At 29.0% G+C, this 24,271-nt stretch overlaps 1 protein-coding gene across 1 annotated transcript in view; it reads left to right on the top strand.

The window, feature by feature from the left end:
- The window catches only part of LOC130675746 (hemicentin-1), a 160,906-nt gene extending 137,334 nt beyond the window's left edge, over positions 1-23,572 (top strand). The window contains exons 10-12 of the mRNA XM_057481587.1: positions 6,711-7,169; positions 12,379-12,588; positions 19,034-23,572. Coding sequence (XP_057337570.1) covers positions 6,711-7,169; positions 12,379-12,588; positions 19,034-19,077 — 713 coding nt within the window. The 3' untranslated portion in view covers positions 19,078-23,572. The remainder of the gene's footprint in view (positions 1-6,710; positions 7,170-12,378; positions 12,589-19,033) is intronic.
- Positions 23,573-24,271: the final 699 nt, after the last annotated feature.

Raw genomic sequence — 24,271 nt, forward strand, 5'->3', positions numbered from 1 at the left:
GGGAAGTTTTGGGGCTGGCCCGCAGGGTCAACCGATAGACAGATTTTTTTTTAGAAATTTCTATCCAATTTTTTAATAATAAATTTGATTTTGTTATTTCTTATTTTTAATTCATTTTGAATTTTTTTTATATCCCGCGTTTTTGTCTTAGATATCGCACTTTTTTTTCAATCCTACTGTTACGCTAGAGCTGCTGCCGGTAATTGATGGAGAGAACAAAAAAGCAAAGAATAAAAATAATTTTAAAAATAAAAATGGCAGCTAAATTTTTCGTAAATAATTAGTTTCACGTTTCTAATTGATTAGAATTAAACTAAAAAGATTTAGAAAGTGATTTTCGAAAGGGTTCTTGCGATTAAAAATACAAACCCTGGGGGATCCGAATTACGGTAAATTACCGTACTTTACGGTATTTGGAAAAATTACGGCATTTATGGTAAAATACCGCAATTGACGGCAAAATACCGTAGCTTACGATAAAATATGTGATTTTACGGTAATCTTACGGAATTTCACAGCAACAATACAGTATTTTTATCGCAAATTAGCAGTAAGATAACGGTAATTTACCGTAAAAAAATTGCAACCCACCTGCAGTATTGTACCGTAGAGTAGAAATTTACACTGTAAAAACACACGGAGCTTACGGTGAAAATGCCGGAAATTACGTCAAATTTCCGTCCCTAGTGGATCCGAATTACGGTAAATTACGATAATTACCGTAATTCATGGTATCCGGCAAAACTACCGTAATTTACGGCAAAATACGGCTATCTACCTGAATTACGGTATCTTACCTAATTTACGGTGAATTGTCGCAATTTGCCGTAAATTGCCGCATTTACCGCAAATTACAGTAAATAGCTGTATTTTTACCGTAAGTTACGGCAGTTCTGCCGGGTACCGTAAGTTACGGTAATTACCGTAACTAATGGAAGGAGTATTTTTCCTAATTCACAGTAAAATGCCATAAAGTACCGGAAATTTTTGTAAATGGCCGTAAAATAGCGTTAATTACCGTAAATTGCGAGAAATGTGCCGTAGAGATGCCTTATTTTTCGGTAAATTTAGCAAAATAGGTAAATTACCGTAATTCGGATCCATCAGGGAAGACAACGAAAAAAATTTAAGTCGATAAGTCGTGTTTTTTCAGTAGATATCGTGTTCTTACGAGTCCGAACACCACAATTCTGCCCTGTTTTGACAAAACGACGTATCTCGAGATACGCTGTTTTGTCGTAACAAAGCTAAAAAGGTTTATTTAGTGTCACTTAATACTAGGGTATCATCAAAATTTTACTAATTTAATTAATTATGCCAATAATATTGATCAAATGTGCGTATAAAAGAAATGAAAAAAAACGTATCTTTTTTGCATTGGAAATTTAATTCTTTGAGTTATAACGTTTTGTCATAACAATTTCATCTATTTGTCAAAACAAGCATTAGTTTCTTACGATAAAAAAAACGTATCTCGAGATACGTCGTTTTGTCATAACAGAAATTAATTTTTCTGTTAAATTGTACTCAAATTCTGTTAAAACTTTTAACGCTATTTTCTCGAAACTATAATTTTTGAGATACGTCGTTTTGTCATGACAGGGCAGAATTGACCCTCTGGGGGCTTCGGAGTAAATCAATTTTGTTTAGTTACTCTCAATATGAATCAACTAAACGTTATATTGAGAAATGTTCTTTAATAACTTTCCTTTAAGGTGGTATTTACTTTTAATAACTTTGGTGTACTACAAAGAAGGTAGAGAGAATTTAAAGTCAGTGGAAGGGCCGAGAGCGAAAGAGTGACAGCAAAGCACACTGAACGCCTTCGCGATTAAGGTGCAATTATATTAAATGCGGGAATAAAATTTAATATTTTTTGCTGCAATTAAAAGAGTTAATTACGGCTTGGATCTGGTTTGATTCGAGGTATACAAAATCATTACTTTACAAGTTATTTAACAGATAAATCAAAATAAGTTTAATATTAAATTTCATTTTATTCCTTAAAATATATTTAAATTAAAAATATTCTTAAAAATGTATCGAATAAAAAAAATTCACTCAAAAATGATCAGAAGTAATTCTTCACACGGAAAGAAAATTATGGAAACGGTTCCCATAATTCTATAAAATTTTTTCTTATACTAACATAGGAATTTTCACCATAAATTATGGGAGCAGTTCTTATAACTATAGGAAAGTTTTCATAATTATAGGAACAGTTCCTATAATTATGGGAATGCTACCCATAACATTATAGGAATGGTTCCTATAAATATAGGAATGGTTCCTAAAAATATAAGAATGGTTCCTATAGGTTGTAGGAATTGTTCTTATAAAACTATCGGAATTATTCCCATAATAAATAGGAATGAACCCTATTATTTTATAGATATCATTCCCATAAATTATAGGAACCATTTCCATAATATTATACGAATGGTTTCTATAATAGTATGGGAACTATTCCCATAATATTATAGAAATGGTTCCCATACTATTATAGAAGCCATCCCTGTAAAATTATAGGAATGGTTCCTATAAGTTATACGAATTGTTCCTATGTAATTATGGGAAACATTCTCATAATATTATGGGAATAGTTCCCATACTATTATAGGAACCAGTCCTATAATATTATATGAATGGTTCCCATATTATCATGAAAAAATTAATTCGAAGAAAAGTGTGATAATCGCTTCTACAATACACAGAAATATTATTAAATATGAAAACAAAAATTCGAAAATTGAAAAAAAAATTCGTATTTGGCAAAAACATTAAAATTTTTAACAAAATTTTTTTTTTTTAACAAATTTAGCGTCGCAGAAGCGTCATTTGAATCGCTCCATATCATGAAGGAAATTTCTACACTATTTTAAAAAAAAAAATTTTTATGATATCATGGGAATTGTTCCCATAGCATTATGGGAATAGTTTCCATAATGTTATAGAAATAGTTCCCATAATATTATAGGAATAGTTCTCATACGATTATGGGAGAAGTTCCCATACCATTGTGGGAATGGTTCCTATATTGGTATAGGATCTATTCCCATATATTATGGGAACCATCCCTATAATAGTATGGGTACAATTCCTATACCACTATGGGAACTATTCCCATAATGCACAGCAAAAGTTCCCATAGTTTTCTTTCCGTGTAGACATTAAATTAAGCATTAGCATTTGTAAAAAAAACTAGTCTTAAAAATCTGATCAATTAAATGCAATAATTTCCTCATGACAAAAAAAAAATTTTATAAAAAAAAAAAGTATTAAAATTAAAAAAAAAAATTGTCGTGTTCTTGATTTAGTGTCTTTTTCTACATATACGTTAAATATTATGCATAACATATTTATATTCCAAGAATATGGTTTTAATTTACGATTAATTTTTGCTCGCGTAAATTACTCAGCTTCACCAACATCAAAGTAATAAATTTAATAATATTTATACACACTTTATCACATGATATTCACTCAGCATACTGGTATTATTCTTTGAGTAATGTATACCCCTGATGTGCCACTGACTTTAATCTCTTCTATTATCTATGTGCTATGAAAAAAGCGTCAAAAACGTCGTATTTTTTAAAAACTATTTATTCAATTAACATATTAATAGTTACTTTGTTATATATTTTTTTACCCACAATACTCTAGACAATTAAATTGTTTAACTTGCTTCTATTCTGTGGTTACTTAAGCTTAAAGATGCTTTCGTAAATTATTTAGTCATGTTTACAAGCCCAAGACGACCAAGTTTCCGACATCAAAGTTCTCAGAGTTTCACAAGAGATAACTTTAACATTTTGGGTTAACCAATATAATAAAGATATTAAAATTAATGAATCATACGATAATTAAAATTTAATAAGTGGTAGGGGAGGTGCTGCAATTGTAACAAGGGGCAATTGTAACACTCAATAAAAAACTATTTAAAAAACTCAAAATTATTATTATTCTTTTTTTAACTCATTCAAAATAGTAAGTTATAGATTAGATCGAAGTTTCAGTTATTAATTTTGTTCCGATATCAAAATATTGAGAATTGTTGAATATACGCGTGAAAACCCGCATGGAAAAGCCATATATTGTAAAAAATATATAAAAATATATATGGTGAATATGTGATATATATATGGCGGCAAAAATATATATATTTATGAATATATGTTATTTACATATATTAGATTACATATTTTTAATAATATATTTCTTTTTATATAATGTTTTATATTTCTCTATATATATTATCTCATATAATGCTCAATATATTTTTGTCATATATGGATAGTATATACGTAATTTATAAAGTATAATATAATAAAATTTATATATATTTTGACTCATATGATTAGTGATATATTGTCTGTATATAATTGATCATACATGGAAGAACTTATATGTTTAAATCTATGGTTTGCGGTACATTGAAGTTATATTTTTGCAATATATTAAAAATTATATTTTTCTCGATATATTGAAAATTATAGTCTTTATATATCTTTATTTTTTGAGAAGCTGCCCGATAGCATAGAAATGAAATTTACAAACTAAAATGCATAGTTTTTATTATGTAACATATCATAGTACGAAAAATATGTATAGTACTAGTTTTGCAATATATTGGACGTTATATATTGCAAAATATATGGAGTACCATATATTTTGTAATATACTGAAAAACTTATATAAAAAATATACATCACATTGTATATTAATAAATATACTACTTACAATACAATATATCAATATATAATGAAATATACCAAGATATAGGGGAAGGGGGTAGGGTAGGCAAAACGGGGTACCCCAAAAATTTTATAAAAAAAAAGAATTTTTTTTTTTCGTCTAATTAGTATAAATTCGATATATTTGCGCATTTTTAGCCCTACCCATAACACCTAGGGCAAAATGGACCAGCCGAAAATTTTGAAAAAATGATTCTTTTATATTTTTATCGTCAAATTAAAAAAAATATAATACATTAATTCATTTTTCGGCTGATTTGTTATAGCTGGGGCAAATTTGGCCACTAAAAATATTCGAAAATAATATTTTATTTTTTTATTGATAAAATATTTTAAATAATGCAAAATAATCTGTAATCTAAAAAATAAAAAATCACGTTTTTTGGGTTCAAAATAATGACAAATAAGAAATACAGAATTGTTTTTTTTCATTAAATAGTTATTAGTAATTAAGCTAATCGAGAGGAAACGATTTATTATACTTAAAAAAATTTTTCTTGAGTATTATTAAACCAAAAATAGTTGTCAAGAGAAAGAAATACATTCTTAATAATGAAAACAATTTAAAAAAAAAAAAAAAAATATCATTTTTTGGAGGGAGGCCTCTCTTCCCCACAAAATTTTTTTTTTTTGCCTTCGTGTTCACCAATGATGTGAAATGTAATTTTTCTTTATGTATATTACATATAAAAGATTCAAGTAATAAAATTTGATCAATTTTCAGACATTTTTTTTTTCAACTTTCTTTTAAGGGTACCCCGTTTTGCCCGCCAAATATAAAAATCTTATTTTTTAACGGCAGCTATAAATTTTGTCTATTTACCTCGAATATCATTAAAAACAAAAAGATTTAGCGTATTTTAGTCCTCGAAAACTTGGAATTTCCTTGGGTACCCCCTTTTGCCCCTCCCTCCCCTATATGCTAAACATACATGAAAAAAGTTATATTGATAAATATGTAGTTAATATATTGTAGCAATATATTTTTTTTCAATATATTATCATATATTAATGCGGCAAAAATATAAATATTGTTTTATATATTGTGCAATATATCACATTATAAAATTCATATATTTTAAAGTAGATTTTTTCACATATAAAGTTTTTTCATGCGGGAACTTTTTTTGTACGCTTCACAATTTTTTTAATAACAAATTTGTTTCCTAATGTTATGATGTAAGACTTGTATTAATACTTTAAGAGACATATCAAGAGTATTGTACAATTGAATTTCATATCAATTTACTGATTTTTGTTATTGTAATTAGATTTTTATTAACAATTCAGCGTGAGCGTCAATTGTAACACTTGAACGAGTAGCAATTGTAACACTCAGAATCGTGTATGGGATCTGCGCAAACTGGATGCGCTACGAATCTACTCTGGGATAGTGTAATTTTTTGATTGTTTCAATATTTATAAATATTTAATAATTTATGTTAAAGATCCCAATATATGTGATACTGTAAGTTTAAATACTTGACTTTAAGAGTTAATAAAGTATAATAGTATGTATTAAGACTGAATAATAAAAGCAATTTGATGAAAAATATCTATTTCGTTCCGTGTTACAATTGCCCCTGCACTGTGTTACAATTGCAACCCATGCACGCCGCCATCTTGGTCCCTGACTTTAGTTTAATAAATTGATTTTTTTATAAGTTAACATCGACTTTTTACTAATTAACTAAGTCAGTCACATCAAAGATACTATCAGCTAACTTTCTGACAGTTTTTAAGTTTACTATCTTAAAAAAAACAAATGAAATAGAAAAAATAAAATTTTTGTTACAATTGCAGCACCTCTCCCCTACTCTGAAAATTTTTAATACAAAAAAAAATATTTCTCTTTAAAAATTAATGAATCGAAAAAAAAAAAAAAATCATTAATTACATCGTAATAATGATTTACAAAGACACGGGAAAAAAAAAATTAATTTTCACTTACAGAAGTACCACAATCTCCAATAGACTGTACTCTTCACAACGAGAGTAGTGCACTTGAAGTCAATTGCATTCCCGGCTCGGACGGTGGTTTACCTCAGCACTTCCTGCTGGAAGTACGTGGGTCCATGGTAGAGACGCAATTGCTCCAAACTTCACAGACTCTTCAAACGCCCCAAAGTGACCAAGGAAAGATAGGTGAGGCTCCGCCTATTTATCGGACTGAAAATTTACGACCGAGTTTTCAACTAAACGATTTGGAGCCTGGTTATGATTATACTTTAGCAGTTTATGCTATCAATAAACACGGACGAAGTCAACCGAAACTTTTCCGCAATGTTCGTATTTACGGGTCTGATGGCGGAAGAAATATGGAAGTTTCCGGTGAATTTGTTATCGATAATGTACAAAATATCATTCCAAGAAGTAATTTAGAAAATTTTTTCATCACTGTTGGAGTTATTGGTAAGTTTTCATTCTTGATATTGATAATTGAAATTATGATTTAAGTTAATTTAAGTAGCTCATGCCTAAAGAATCCACCATTAAATGCCTAAAGCTGATCTCATAAAATTTCACATAAAAATACAATCTATTCTGATTGGCCAAAAGTGTGAGTTCCCGCGCCGCACCGGTGACGAGTTCTAGTAGTTTAGCATTCGGCATTAAAACAACCTACGCTCATCTGTTAATTGAATTAACCAATATTGTAAGAGCTCATTCTAATATAAGAAACTTAAGAATGTAAAAGTTGCCAGCAAAATCGTGCTGCTATTAATCTTTAGTAATTAATTTGTAGCTAAATTTTATACGATAGTTTCCTTTACCTGTTAATCAAATTTTTCGAGCGCCGGATCATAGACATAGTATCGTATACTAAATAGTCATTAATAACTAGCTACCACCTTTATAACTGCTACAAATTATCTGTAGCCAGATGTAAACAGGTAAGGTAGTATTACTTTGTTTCTCTCACCTGTTAATTGAAAAATTCAATTGCAAGATTGAATCGCGCAAAATTCTGAACACGTTAATATTTGGCTGCAACCCTAAGAGCTGCTCTACTCTGCAATAAACAATATTAATTAAAAATTATCCATGACTGCGAAAGTTCAAAATGAAACGCCATTGAGGAACATAGAAAGCCATTTGCTTTTTCACAAATTAGTTACCACTGATCGGTAAACGGCCATTTAGAGTTTGCTTTGCAGATATGATAAGGCCCAATCACCAAATATGCGTTGAATAGACTATTGTATACATCTAAAGACATCAGGTATTATACTGCTGTACTTAGGGAAAAGGTAAAATTTTCACTTATTGCTTTTCGATTTAACTTATGTTAAATTAACATCGGTAAGATCGAAAGGCAGTAACCCGGGGAAAATGATTTAGATTTGACCTGATATAATTATATCTGATCGTATAAAATTATATCTTGGCAGATCTATTTATATCTAATCAGATCTAATATTTAAACATGATCAGATCTCATTATATCTGGCCAACCACCGTTTATATCTGGTCAGATCTAGTTAGATATAACTAAATCTAGGCGAGATACAATATCAAACATGATTATATCTAGTCAGATTGGCATATATCTCATAAGATCTGACCAGATATAACTATATCTGAACTAAATACAACAATAAACATCATCAGATCTTGTTATGTCTGCTCAGATATAGTCATGTATGCATTGTATTTTTATTGAAAATTGTTCATATCTGGTTATTTACTCTCACGCGATCGCATATGTGGGTCAGCGCAGTGGATATCATCAAAGACTTTGAATGGGGAGGATGCAGGTTCGAGCCCAGCAGCCACCGGAATTTTTTCATCAATCATAATCATGTATAATCCTTTTAAGGAACGTTCCTAATACATTAGATTACATTTCGGATCGAATTAAAACTATCTTATTTTGTTTTGCAATTTAATATTATTTTTTATAGGGATCCCCCGGAACCAAGGTTTAGATCTGATTACATATAATTATATCTGATCAGATCTGTCCAGATCTCGTCAGATAGAGACAATTTAAAGATCTGGCCAGATCTGATTTGTCAGATCTGATCAGATATAATTATATATGATCAGATCTAAATCTTTTTCCCCGGGAAGTTAACTTACTGCCCTTTTTCTAAGCACGGCAGTATAATACTCGATGTCACAAGATGTATAAGATACTAGGTAATTAGTATTAAGAATAACATTATTATTTGGTCATTGAGTACTTTTAATGAATTAAATGAGAACTGAGATGTCGATAGATTCAATGAAATAACAGTGATCTCACATTGAAATAACTTCTCATGCAAATAAGAGTCGTTCATCTGCAAGTAATTTTCGACAAAAAAAAAGTGAATTGTAAAAATGTAGAAAATAAAAAACATGGAGTTGAAATAAAAAAATGAAAAATAACAGTCGTGCAGTTCACTTTATTCAATAGTTTGCTGAAAAAGTGAACGTACGACTAGTCTAAGCGAATTGATTCGCTTCAAGTGGTTGACAAGGTCAATCTGTCGAGTTTTTTCCAACTTTGCTTGCTTATAAATTGCGCGTCAGATGTTTTTATTCCAATGAGTTTTTTTTTAAATCTGAAAATTACTTTACTCATGATTTTTTTAGCTTAAATTAAATTTAACATGGTATTAAATTTTTATTTAACAGGAAAAAAAATGAAGATATTGAGAAAAAAGACAATTTGTTTTAACTTTCATCGGTTGGATCTTTTATTTTTAGCAGAAAAATTAGTAGATTTCCAAAAAACCATTTTTGGTGGCTCGGTCTGCCCCATAGGGCTCACTTTTATCTTCACTCTCCTTTTGTCTATACTTCGTTAATTTAAATAGAAATTCAATTGAATTTTTTTACTAGTTGAGATAAGTAAAATTTATCTTCAGTTAATAAAAACAAATAAAATCTTCCATTAAAACTGGAAAGAATAATTAAAATTTTTTAAGAATAAATAATAATTTGTTGAGTACTTAATAAAATTACTTTGCTTTAAAGTAAACTAAAAAGTAATTATGATTTATTTTATTTATGATAAATTACACGAATCCGTGTAAAAGTTTCGTATACACTTGTTTACTGAGAATAAAGTGTTTTTTTTTTGTTATTACGTTATTTGTAATACTTTTATAAATTGAATTCCATAAATAATGTTTTGTTTGATATTCATTGTCTATGGCATGAAAATAGTTGAAGATACAGTAATGCTGCATTCTAGATAAATTTATACTTCATTGTATTCGACAAAAAAAAAAGTTATGGAATAAAGAATGAAGTTCTTAGATCGTAAGTCTCAATTAAGTAGCTAGTTAGTTAAGTATAGAAGTATAGAATTATAAGTACACTTGTAAAATTTTCCTTGAAATTCAAAGCAATTCACTTGAAACTATTAACAAATTCAAGACGGTCAGAAATACAAAATACAAATATAATTGTAAATTAACTTATTTACATATATATCTTCTTTTTATACGGAGAGAAAATTATGGTAACAATTATAATATATTATGGAAATTGTTCCCATAATGCATGGTAACCAGTTTTTGTAAAATGTTGATTATAGGAACGACACCCATATATTGTAGTTATCATTGCTATAATATTATAGTAATCGTTACCATAATATTATAGTAACCATTGCCAGAACATTGTGGTAATCATTACCATATGTATGGTAACCATTACCGTATTATATAGTAATCATTGCTATAATCTATAGTAACCATTATCATAATATTATAGTAACTATTACTATAACATTATGGTTACTATTACCATATATATAGTAACCATCGTCATATATATGGTATCCGTGACCATAAATATGCTAACCATTACCATATATATGGTAACCATTGCTATAATATATAGTAACCATTACCATAATATTATAGGAACTACTACTATAACATTATGGTAACCATTACCATATATATAGTAACCATTAGCATAATAATATGGTAACCATTGCCATATATATATGGTAACCATTGCCATATATATGGTAACCATGGCCATATATGTGGTAACCATTATCATATATATATATATTGACCATTACAATATAGATGATAACCATTACTATAACAATATGGTAACCATTGCCATATATATGGTAACCATTGCCATATGTGGTAACCATTGCCATATGTGGTAACCATTACCATATACATGGTAACCATTACTATATATGATAACCATTACCATATATGATAACCATTACCATATATATGGTAACCATTACCATATATATGGTAACCATTACCATATATATGGTAACCATTACCATATAGATGGTAACCATTACTATAACATTATGGTAACCATTATTATACAGATGGTAACCATTACTATAACATTATGGTAACCATTGCCATATATATGATAACAATTACTATAACAATATGGTAACCATTACCATATATTTAGTAACCATTACTATAACATTATGGTAACCATTATCATACAGATGGTAACCATTATCATACAGATGGTAACCATTACTATAACATTATGGTAACCATTGTCATATATATGGTAACCATTACTATAACATCATGGTAACCATTGCTATATATATGGTAACCATTGCTATATATATGGTAACCATGGCCATATATATGGTCACCATTGCCATATATATGGAAACCATTACCATATATATGGTGAGGATGACCATATATATGGTAACCATTACTATATAAATGGTGAACATTACCATGTATATTGTAACTATTACCTTGATATTATGGTAACGGTTACCATAATATATGGTAACCATTGCCATAATATTATAGGAATCATTACTATAACATTATAGTAACCATTACCATAATAAATGGTAACCATTACTATAATATTATAGGAACCATTACTATAACACAATGGGAACCATTACCATAGTATAATGGAAACGATTTCTATAATATTATGGTAATCATTACGATAATTCTTCCACATGCGATATGGGAACTGTTACCATAGTGATGGGAATTGTTCCCATACTTATGGGAACTTTTTCCAGAAAGTATGGGCCTATATCCCATAATTCCAAGTAATCATTACCATAACGGCATGGGATGATATTTCATAAACGTACTCTGAACTGTTACCATAAATTTCTCTCCGTGTATACTGAAAAAAAAAAAATTGCTACAAGAACAATACCGTAGGCAGATAGTAATAAATTATAGACTCGATCACTAAGAATCGAGTCTTGATCGACTCTGATAACTGGAAGTCGAGTCTAAATGATCGAGTTTTTTTACTAAGTCGGTTCTCGGGTAGAATCGGAATCGATTTTACTATCCCTAGGACGAGGGTAACCCCGCACTGAGCTACGCGGTATTCAGAAAATATTGAAGAGAGATAAATTTTTATAAATAAAATTATGATAAAATTGGAAGATATTAACATAAGAAATCATTTTTTAAGACATGATTTCTTAAATATTAAGAAATCATTCCTTCAATAGTAAGAAATATTTATTAAATACAAAAAAATGAGGTTTAATAAATGATTTCTTAAATACTAAGAAATCTTTCTAAATGCTAAGAAATACTTCTACCAATGAGTAATTAATTAAAAACTTTATTGTTAAACAATAATAATATTGTGGAAATCAAATATTACAATGAAACATTAAATTTTAAAGGTGGTGCTGCTGCGATTTTAATTGGTATTGGAATTATCATCGGTGTAATTATCTGCCGCAAGCGTGTTCACACACCTAGAGTTGAATACATAGAGGACCTTACAACTCCCACATATGTATCAGCACAGAGAATAGAGCCAAGAGTTAAGTACGGTTCTGATCGTAGAAGGTCTCAGCGGACAAGTTTGTACATGGAGGAGAGTAAGAATGGTAAGTTATCCCCAAATTAATATGTATTATCTAATTTCATTAGTCGATATCTGAATCTATTATTAATTACTATTAATTCCACTTCAATACCTTTAGACAAGTTAATTGTTATAAAATATTTTAACTTGTTCTTCGAGTATGATTTATTTGTTTTTGGGAACTGACTCGAAAATTATTTTCTACATTGTATAGCTCAAATATTTAAAAGAATTTAAACTTTAAACAAAGTAAATTACATTCTAAAATTATAAAATAATCGAGGCCAGCAGCTCACTCTCCATTAGCGGAACAATAATTATTACTTTTAATAAATGACAACAATTGAGAAGTTTGAAAGTAATTTTGAGTTTCTGTTTTTGCAAATTATATATATTTAAATCCATATAGATATTATTTTATGTAACTCGGGTCAAAAATATAACTTGATTTAGGTTTGGTTTACCAACTCGAAATTTGGAGCTGTTTTTCACAAGACAAACTCGACTTTTTTTTACGGAGATATAAAATACATTGAATTTTCGTCTTGGTTTAGACTTAACTGGCTTACTTTGTCACGATTTAAGACGAAAAAGTCTAAATCAAATCGAAATTGACTTGGTTTAGACTTATTCAAATTAAATTATAAGGCAAGTGTCAAAACTACGGTGAAACGTAATGAATAAATTTTACACTAAACAATACTGCTTGCCATTGACTCGGTTGAGCAAGTCAAAAGTAAGGTGAATGACTGTTGTGCTCGAAGTGAAGACGAATAAGTTCAAACTAAGATCAAAAAAGTTCTAAAAGTTGACAAAAATTTAATTTAAGTCGAAAAAGTCGAGATCTTATCGGAAAATCGTCGGCAAATCGATAACTTCAAAAGAAGATTAAAATGAAACGAGCCTGGATCAAAATCTATTTTTGACCCGGGAATACATGCTCAAAATGCCTTATATCGACCTCATAAACTTTTTCATTAAACACTGATTGTTTCTGATTGTTTGGAAGCAGTGTTTAAATTTTTATTAAAGCATCAATGCATCCCTTCTACCTCGAAATTTGACAAAAATGGGCGCGATATATCTCTACTCTGTAGTCGAAGTTATCGAAATATTCAAGATAGGTTACTTTAGATAAATTTTTTAGCGGGTGTTACAAAATAGTAGATTGCATTGTAAGGATACTAAAGATAGTCTTTATGTGGCGAGGGCAATATTTTCAGCACAAGTCGTAGGGTGACATGAACGGGCTGAAACCTGCGTATGCGAAGTGAAGTCTGTGGCTCTTTAGCGACACGGCGCACCCGCGAAGTTACAAAAAACCATCGACTCTAAAATTCAGAACTCATATTTAATTGATTTAAAATTTACTCGAATGTTTTAATTATTATTTTAAATATTTATTACTACAAAAAATACAACAACAACCACGTGATACAGCACTCTACATATGATGGAATGAAGCAACTACATTTAGTGTACTAGCCGTTCGAACTACGCGTTGTGAAATTTTATTATAAGACTCACTTTTCGCAACGCCGTAGGAAAACGAGGAAATCTACTTCGACTTTACTCAGCTTCTTTGCACCGGTCGATAAACAGTCGTTTAGGGTTCGCAACGCAGACGTCATAAAGCGCGCAAATCAGGCCTGCGTTGAATTAGTTATTTTCGATACATATGTGCAATGGTAGGGATTCTGACGGTTTGAAGTGACGTCACGAGTTTGAGGCAATAGGCGCATTCTTATCAAAACCGGATATAGTACGAGGTCTTGATGAGAATGTATCCATAGCCTGAAACGCGTACCTTCACTTCAAGTCTGTCAGGGTTCTTACCTTTGAGCATAAAGTATCGAACAAAATTTTTTGCCATATCAACGACGGAAGTTGGATTTGAGAGAGAAACAGTCGAAAATGTTTAATTACTGTTTATTTAATTTAAAAGCACAAGAATTAAAAACTTTTTGAGTTAAATACAAAGTTTGTCACACGAGATTAAATGGAGACGGATTAAATGTACGTGTATGTTGAAGTCGTTTACAAGATTCGACTGTCGCTAAGATTTTTTTTCCGATTTTTACTCTACCTAGCGGACGTTTGTCGAATTAAAAGATAATTCGACTCATCTATAGCGTATTTTAGTAGTCGTGTAGAAATGTAGAGACAGATAGAGAGCGAGAAGGTACTTTTCGATACAAGTTCGAAGTACCCGCACTGAAAAAGTATATATCCGTATATGTTCGGGCAAATCTGAATATATGCCGCATATATGAGACATATATTCAATTTTGCCCGTATATATTCCGGATATCTACTTTTTTCGTACGGGTAAGTTAACTAAACTATATATTGTCGGAAATCGTATAGTTTGCGCCCTCTGCATTTGCTCGAAAATCCAACTTTCGTGGTTGATATGACAAAAAAAATATTTTGTAGTTGTACGTACTATATCTAGCGTACGAAAAGTATCGAAGTAACCCATTAAGGTAGTTCCAGCATAAAACCACTTTTCGACAGATTCGGCTGAAATTTTTTTCACAGGTTTAGAATAGTTTTATTTATGAATTCCTAAAATTTCATAATTTTTGACCGTTTAGATCGCGAGATATTTGAAGACAAAGTTCGCGGTTTTGAGGGTCATGTCCCATTTAAAGTATGTAAAATGTCCGGTCTCTCCAACTATTTTTTATTATATTAAAAAATTCTCTCGACAGAATAGGAAAAAAAAGTAGGAGAGTGTTGAAAAATATTTTTAGAATAAGTTAAAAAAATAAAAATAGCACCTCGCCGTTTTCTTATCGAGATATAATAATTAAAAAAAATAATTTTCGATCCATTTCCAACTTGCTCATTTAACAAATTATAGTGATCTGGCAACGCCGTGCGCAACGCTCTCTGAAATAGTGTAGAATAAAAAGCGGGAAATTCAAATCTTTCACGGTTTTAGTAAAATTCAGCTGCGTAACTAAAATATTAAAATCACTATTTAAATTAGTTATAAATAAAAAAACAGTTAAATAAATAAATATATTACTATTATTAGAAAGCTCAATACTATTTGTATATACTGAGACCATAAACAAAAATACATAAACACTCAGAGCAACGTTGTCAGATCACTGAAACTAATAATATGTAATTGTATGTGTGAACGTCTGTGTGCCGAGGCTTCTAAATTTTTGTCTATAGTAAATACTCTGACTGAAGTATACCACGTTGGAACTACCTTAAGAAGGTTCATCGGTAGCAGTAGTTCGCAACTTTTAGAACGATTTCTCTCGTATAAAACATTCTAAGTACAATAAGAAGTAGTTGAGATACAGTACACTTTTGTGCATCCTCTTATATGCGCAGAAGTATAAAAATGATCCCATTGCGTCTTTTCTCAGACTTGGCTACGTTGCATTCTAACTTAGAATATTTATCCCCTTGAGCATGTGTTGTAGAAAGTGTTTTGAATAATTTCGAGGTTATACATAGTTGGAGATAACAAATAATAAATAATAATGACTTTGCGACTAAAGAATGGAAGATTTATTAAGAAACGAGTTGCTGAGAAAATAAATAATGCTTTAGCAGATATGCTGATTTTTAGCAGATATGTCTGATGCTAAAAAATTAAAAATTGTTTTTATAATTATTTAAATCTGTTGGGTTTCTACTGTGTTTTAAACTTCCCGCGCACTGCAACGTTGCCAAGTCACTATCTCTCACTTGTCAGGTTATGGGAGAAAGCTTAAAAATCATTAAAAGTAACAAACTTTAAAAATTAATTACAAAAAAATGAATACCGCTCGTTTATGTTTTTATTGAAAAAAACAATTTGTTATAAATTGAATTAATAATTTTCAACTTTTAAAAAAATGTTGTAAAAAAAGTATGATTGTTGTTTAATAAAATTTTTACTCTAACTACGGTCAACATAGGGAATGCATGTTAAATGTACGATTTTTAATTGTTAATATTTCGAAATATAGTACCGCAAGGACTATTTTAAAAAATTCCTACGTATACAGAACACTTCAAAGTATTTGTATTTAAAAATTGAAAGATATTGTAAAAAAAGTGATTACCCGTATGAAAAAGCAATATATGAGATTCAGTATAATTCAAAATATATGATAAATTATATGGAATTATAAGAAGTCATATATGGAGCCATATACAAAATTTTGCCAAAATATTATATGATTTTATAATTTGCAACATATATATCGGTAATATATTTTTTTTCCATTCTAACTTATAAATATTGCTTATAATATTTTATACTATACTTTAAGTTATATGATAAGATATATGATTTAATTATATGACTGACACATAATATTTATACATGTAAATATATAATTATATAAATATATGTTCACATATATTTGTATAAATGTATGTAAATATATATTTACATAGATATATGTTTATATATATTTGCACAAATATAAAACAAGAGATTTCAAGCTATAAAATGCTTTTTTTAAATCTCGATACGATTATTTTTCATGAAGTTACAGTCTTGCAAAAATCACTAAAAAATTTCAAAAATTTTTTTGTTCCTTTAATTTTTGGTATGAGTGTATTTTTTAAATTATTTATATATAATAATATCGAAATTATTATAATATTGAAATTATAAGTTTATATAGAAAACGAGAATATAATTTGAGATGTAATATCATATGTATACAATTACATATATTATAAATTATATGGATTATAATAATATTGAAGTTATAAATTAATTTATAAGATGAAACATATATTTTACGTTATAAATCAATATATAAAGCGGACATATAATTTTTTATACAATATCACATGTATATAATCACATATATTATAAATGATATGGATTATTATAATATTAAACGTATAAATTATTATATATGATTTATCATATATTAATCAATATTAATAATTTTGCCGCCATATATGTTCAGTTTTTTACCATATATTTTTTTATATATTATCGACAGTATATGGTTTTTTCATACGGGTATCCGATGAACTTCCTTAAGTCATCTCGTGACAAAATTATTCCTCATATTTTTGTAAGCGCTCTTTATTACCTGCCCTCTATAGACACTCATAAGCATACTTTTCAAGTATTTCTCACAAAAACTAATGTGTATATCTAGTACCATTTTGTACAAGCACTACTGCTATCGTTATCCTAAATAAATAAAAAAATCCATAAATATTCATAAAATTTCTATAACAAAAATAAATATCAATTCACCCTTTTTATTTTGATTGAACAAAGTCTTTATATAATAAAATCCACAATTAAAATACCAGTGTCGCTAAAAAAGCTCAACGCAAACAATCCAATAAAATACAAAACTTTAAAGAAGCATTTACGTCCGAAAGTATTTTATTATTATTAAAAAATTATGAATAAATTACATGAATAACATAAAACTTAATGTAACCTTGTCAAAGGGGATTTTTTTATAATATTTAAACCCGACTCAACAGAAATAAAAACTAAATTATCTCTATCTCTTTATATTTGGATCTAAAGTACCGAGGTTGTGAAAATCGTGCGAGTAATTTACAAAGTTTTACCGAGACTGGGTTTTGGCTCTTCTGAACAGCAAGTAAAGTACCATCCGGTGAAAACAGTTGAATAATACCGGAGAATAATATATACATATACATATATATCTATACCTATATCTATATCTGTATATATTTGTAAAGATGTATTTTCTATGGTTACTTTACCTAGTAGTGAAACTATTCTGATGTAATTTCTGGCTTGAAACTATTTAAAACTTGTAAGTTAAGGTAGTGAGGTAAGTGGCGCGTAAGAGTGTCAGTCGCGATAGTTCGCCATACTATTGTTACTCTATACTACTTTGGCCAATGGTTATAGCTAAATGGCTCTAGTTAGTTGGGTTTGGGAATGGGTTTTAGGTATGAGTTGGCAGTACACGCCAAGACGAGAACATGGAAAAGGTGATTAAGTTCTTAGGAGAAAGGAAACGCGAAATAGTGCACGATGTCTGCAAGGGGCGAAGTATATATAGCAAGTAGTAGGGTGTCGTGAGGTACGAGGATCTATAGAGGGTAGTAGGGTGTAGAGACAGGGAGAAGAACGATCTCAGCATCCAAGCAAAGGGAACTACGTCGAGCCGGAAGCTACACTTCTATCTCGACGTCTCGGTTGCAAGGTGCACGATTTATAACTCTGCTGACTTATTTTATCCTTATTTTTCTTATTTATTTTCTCGGAGGTTTCTTTTTATTTCATTTTCATTCCTTAGATTTTTTATACCTTTTTTCTTGTTTGGTTGTCTCTTGTTATTTTTTATCACCATAAACTGCATACTGGCACTTGGCTTGTCATCAGCTAATGTTCAGCCATCACAGACAAAAAATATATTTATCAAATACATCACAACCTTACATTTATCATGTCATATATTTTTTTTGTTTTTTCATATATATTTTTATTACTGTTTCAGATCCCGATCTTCTGCCGCAGGTTGAAATTGATCTCCACAGATAATTACATTATTTATTTATTAAACTTTTTTTTTTGTATAAAGATTTGAATTGTAAATTATTTTTTAATATAAATAGTTAGTATTTTACGTACAGTCCGCGTCACTTGGATAGCTTCACCTATTTTTTTTCAATAACTGATTCTTTACTCGCTGATATATGAAATTGTCTGTATGTTTTATGTTACTTATTTAAGACAGAACAAGATATGTTGTTAGTGTTCGTGAAACAAAGTGAGGATATTGTGAGGGGGATATGCCACTGATCGGTAGTTCGTCACATGGATAGCCTCAGTCAAATTTATTGCACAAAGGAACTAATACATTTCATTTTCGTATTATTATGTTGTAATTTTATAGCGTAGTGAATAAATTAAAATCGATGTAAAACACCAAAATTGGTTACTATATAAAATGGGGCGCAATAAAATGTTAAGTATTGAAGAAATTAATAAAATTAATTTTTTACTTAATCAAAATTTATCTCATCATGAAATCGCTAGAAGAGTGAATAGAAGTGCTAAAGTTATTAATAATTTCGTGAAAAACAATGAAAACTACGGAAAGAATTATAAAGGTCGAACGAAATTTGCTACAACGCCAACACAGAAAAAAAAATTAACTTGGATCAAGTAAATTATTTTCTTCAAAATAGTATTCTTGTTCAAAACATCTAAACTTCTCAATTAAAAAAAAAGGTCAATCTTGAATAAATCAATTATAACTCTTCAATGGAGAATAAAAATTTTTCTTTCAAAAATTTTATTCTTGAAAGAAGCGTTTTTTTGTGTTCAAACAAGATGCATATTTATTTCTCCCAAGAATTTTTTTCTCTTGGTTTGAGGCCGATAATATTGACTCAGGATGATACCGACTTAGTTTGAGTATAGCGAATTTTTTGAATCAGGATGTTATTTTACTCGATTGAGAAATATACAAATATATTTTTTAAAATTATTAATCAGTTTATTACTACAATAGTTACTTATACTAATTTTCAAATTTGAAGTTTAATGCATATTTGTATTTGAAAAAAAATTTATTTATGCTAAAAATTTAAATAATATTTTCGTTCAATGACCACATTTTCAATAATAGAAAATTTGAGGTTACCCAGTAAATAAACATTAACAATTAAATACATTTACTGTAAAAATCTTTAAAGTTTGAACACAGTCATTATTTACTACTTTAGGTATCATGATAACGAAATTTGTTCATATTTATATCCATTAAACAAAAATAATTATCAACGGCGAGATATATGTTTTGATGTTTATACATAGTTGTGAACTTACAATTCAAAACTAACTACAACTAACTGAGAATTGAGAAAAACAAGCAAATACGATATACTCATCGAGGCGCCACCTGGTGTCAAAATTTTTACTTCACCCAAGTAAATCTGTTACTTGGTTTGAGAGTTAAATTTATTGTGTGAAAAAAATGTACTTTTGAACCAAGCATATACAAATCTTGATTTAGGAATCCTGAAACTTCTTGAGCCAAGAAATAAATTCTTGAAGCAAAAAAAATGGAATTTTTTAAACTAGCATTCTTGGTTCAAGAATATTTCACTTGAATCAAGTTAATTTTTTTTTCTGTGAAGGAAACGTCGAATGATAATTCGCGCGGTATCTAATTCCATTAAGACTGTGAGGCAAATAGCGGGAGAAGTGGAACAGCAGCATCTATTTCAATTGTCACAAGAGTGATAAGACGGGCAAAGCATCTAAAGAGAATGAAATTGAAGAAAATATCGGCTTTGAATCAAAAACATATACCTGCACGACTTTTATTTGTAAAAGAACATATGAGTTGGATAGATAAATGGCTACAAGTAATTTTTTCAGATGAAATTAAATTTAGTTTAGATGGACCTGATGGATGTAACTATTACTTTTATGATTTGCGGAAGGAAGAAAAAATTTTGATCAAGAATCAGATATTGAGTAAAATAGATGAGGCTATCCAAGTGACGCGGGCTGTATAATTCATAAATTTCATAGTGAAATTATGAAGATAAATTTTATCATTAAAATTAAATATCAGTAGGATGTAACTGAAAAAAATTTATTTAATTATTTATCTTTGTTCAAAATATTGAACGAACAATACTGTATAGTGTACATAGTACGGGAAACTGATAATTATCAGAATCGTAATTAAATTGTGTCATAATTAATTTTATTATTTATTTTTTTTATCGATAACTCGGTTAGTATTTACATCTACTTTTTATTGTAAAATATATTTATGAATACAGTAATGAAAACTGTTGGCGTACGAAATGAAATATCAGGTAATTTGGATCATATGCTCATTAATTTTGAAATGCGGAAATTTAATAAAATGTTATTTCGAAATGAATAAGTCTCCAGTTTTATATAATAGTCAAAACTGTTTAATTTATTATTAAAATCCCAAATCTCTTTGAATTTCGACGTTTTTAATTTTCAATTAAAGCATTCAGCTCGAGTATTTAATTTTACCCTTGTCTGAAGTTGTCTTATTGTTTCATTCCTTGCCATGCAATACTATTAAAAACTAAAAACTTAGATTTCTAGGTTATAGAGTAATGCAGAAAAATTTCGAATTATCAGTATACACGGAGAGAAATTTATGGTAACCATTCCTAGTACGTTTATGAAATATCATCCCGTAGACCCATACCGTTATGGTAATGATTACTTGGAATTATGGGATATAGGCCCATAATTTCTGGGAACAGTTCACATAAGTATGGGTACAATGCCCATCATTGTGGTAACAGTTCCCATATCACATGTGAAAGAATTATGATAATGATTACCATAATATTATGGTAATGATTACTATAATATTACAGTAATGATAACTATAATATATCACGTTACTAAAACCATAAGGTTGTATCTTTTTTTATCCAATCAACTTAAGAATGTTTTTTTCATTTAAATAGGGGAGGGAGGGTCAAAAGGGGGTACTTAAGGAAATACCAAGTTTTCGAGGACTCAAATACGCTAAATCTTTTTTTTTTAATGATATTCAAAGTAAATTTTCAGTTACCGTTGAAAAAAAAAATTTTTCATTTCTGCGGGCAAAGTGGGATACTCCCTAAAAAAAGTAAAAAAAAAAAATTTCTGGATTTTAATTGAATTTGATTAAGTTGAATTTTTTTTTTAAGTAATTTACATGAAGAAAAATTATATTTTACATGTTTATTGGAGACAAAAGAAGAAAAAAAATTTTTAATAGTTTTTATCATAAAACAAACGTCTTTAATATTTTTCTACTGACAATTGATTTTTGAAAAAGTTTACCAAAAAAAATTCACAGTAACGCTTAATTATATTTACAGAAATGATTGTGAAATGTTTAAAAACCATTTAAAATATAAATTTTTTTTTTATAAAATTTTGGGGGTACCCCGTTTTGCCTACCCTACCCCCTTTTGCCCCCCCCCCCCTTCCCCTAAATACTGTTTCAAATATATTCACTCTAAAACCAAGTGTGTAGTCAAAATTAACACACTTGCCAAATAACATTGAAACGCCATAAGCAATCTATAGATATTTAATACACCGTGAAACGTGTTTTGAATGACTACAAAAAACTATAGTTTTGTTTATGGCCTTAAACATAGAACACATTTAATATGTGTTAAAATAATACACTTGTAACACACTTGGTTTTAGAGTGTTGAGTTGTAACCTTATCTATTTTACCATTCTTGTGATTTTTTTCGCGAAAAATCGATAGTAATTTTTAAAAAACAAAAAAGATACGTCCTTTTGGCTCTAAAATTTTTTTTCTTCTTCAAGCCGAAAGGGCGTATGTCAAAAAATTTTTTTTTGGTTTTTTCATAAACATATACTGTTTTAACATTCGCAAGTTGATTGGAGATAAACCATTTTTTTATACGCCCTTTTGGTTCTGCAAAGCCCTAAGGGCATATATTTTCAGATACGCCCTTATGGTTCTAGTAACGCGATATATGGGTGCCGTTCCTATAATCAACGTTTTAAAAAAACTGGTTACCATACATTATGGGAACCATTCCCATAACATATTGTAATTGTAACCATAAATTTCTTTTCGTGTATAAGAATTATTCCTATAAATTCACCATTCGTTTCTTTGAATTTCTCTCCGTGTACAAAATGTTCTTTGATCTTCAGTAAATATTATTAAACCCGATAAAAACAGTGATGTATCTGTAGTATTATGAAAATAAATCAAATTATAAATATGAATAATACGCAATAGCATATGATCCCAAGTAACAGTAGATCATTATTTAATTAAATTACTACTTTTAATTAAAAGTGTTATTTTTATATAGAAATTAGATTATAATGATCGATTAAGTAAAAAATGTGCAATTATTTTTTCACAATTAGATAATAATTATAAAAAATATAACAATAAGTAACAAATCATTAAATTAATTATAAAAAATAAGTAAATAATTACTTAATAAGCTTCAATGTATTATTACTCTGTAGTAAATTAGTTTGTAAGGACATTTGTACTTGATGTTATTTTTATTATTTAAAAATAAAATTTCAATAGTAAAAAGAAAAAAGAAATTAACGCTTATTTGAGAGTACGAATTTAAATGAAGGCAAGTAGACGATCAATGTTTAAAGTTCTTAATGAGTTGTGTATATCTAGCATAATCTATTCCACTTATTCATTCCTTTCCTTATTATCAATTAAGCTGGTGAGATGGAGCAAATCGCAGAGACAGGCAATCGACAAGTTTCCAACAACTTTAAAAGATTTTCGATTTGCCAATTGGGGGAATGTACTCCACTGTGTTGCTATTTCGAGGCAAAGTTCCGCATTACTTTATTGGAAAAGTCGCTGTGAGTTAAGATTTGTCGTATTTTTAAAAGCTTTATTATTTTTTTCTCATAAATAATTCATAATTTAAAAAAAAACTCGGTATACTCGACGTTAAGTAACTATAGAAATAAAATTTATTGGAAAATACGTTTTTTATTGAATTTAAAAGTTCGGTAAATTTATTATTTATTATCGAATACACAGAGAGAAAAGAATAGTTCTGGTTCCTATGCTAGAATTGTAGCCATTACTATGTTACATAGTAACGAAGATTTTTGTAAAAATCCTGTGTGAATTTGCGGGAAAAAATCTTTAGAATTGTGGCAAAAATATAAATGATAGCTCATTCGATGCGGAATCAAATTTTGA

Source organism: Microplitis mediator, chromosome 10 (assembly GCF_029852145.1).
Source record: "Microplitis mediator isolate UGA2020A chromosome 10, iyMicMedi2.1, whole genome shotgun sequence".
Lineage (NCBI taxonomy): Eukaryota > Metazoa > Arthropoda > Insecta > Hymenoptera > Braconidae > Microplitis > Microplitis mediator.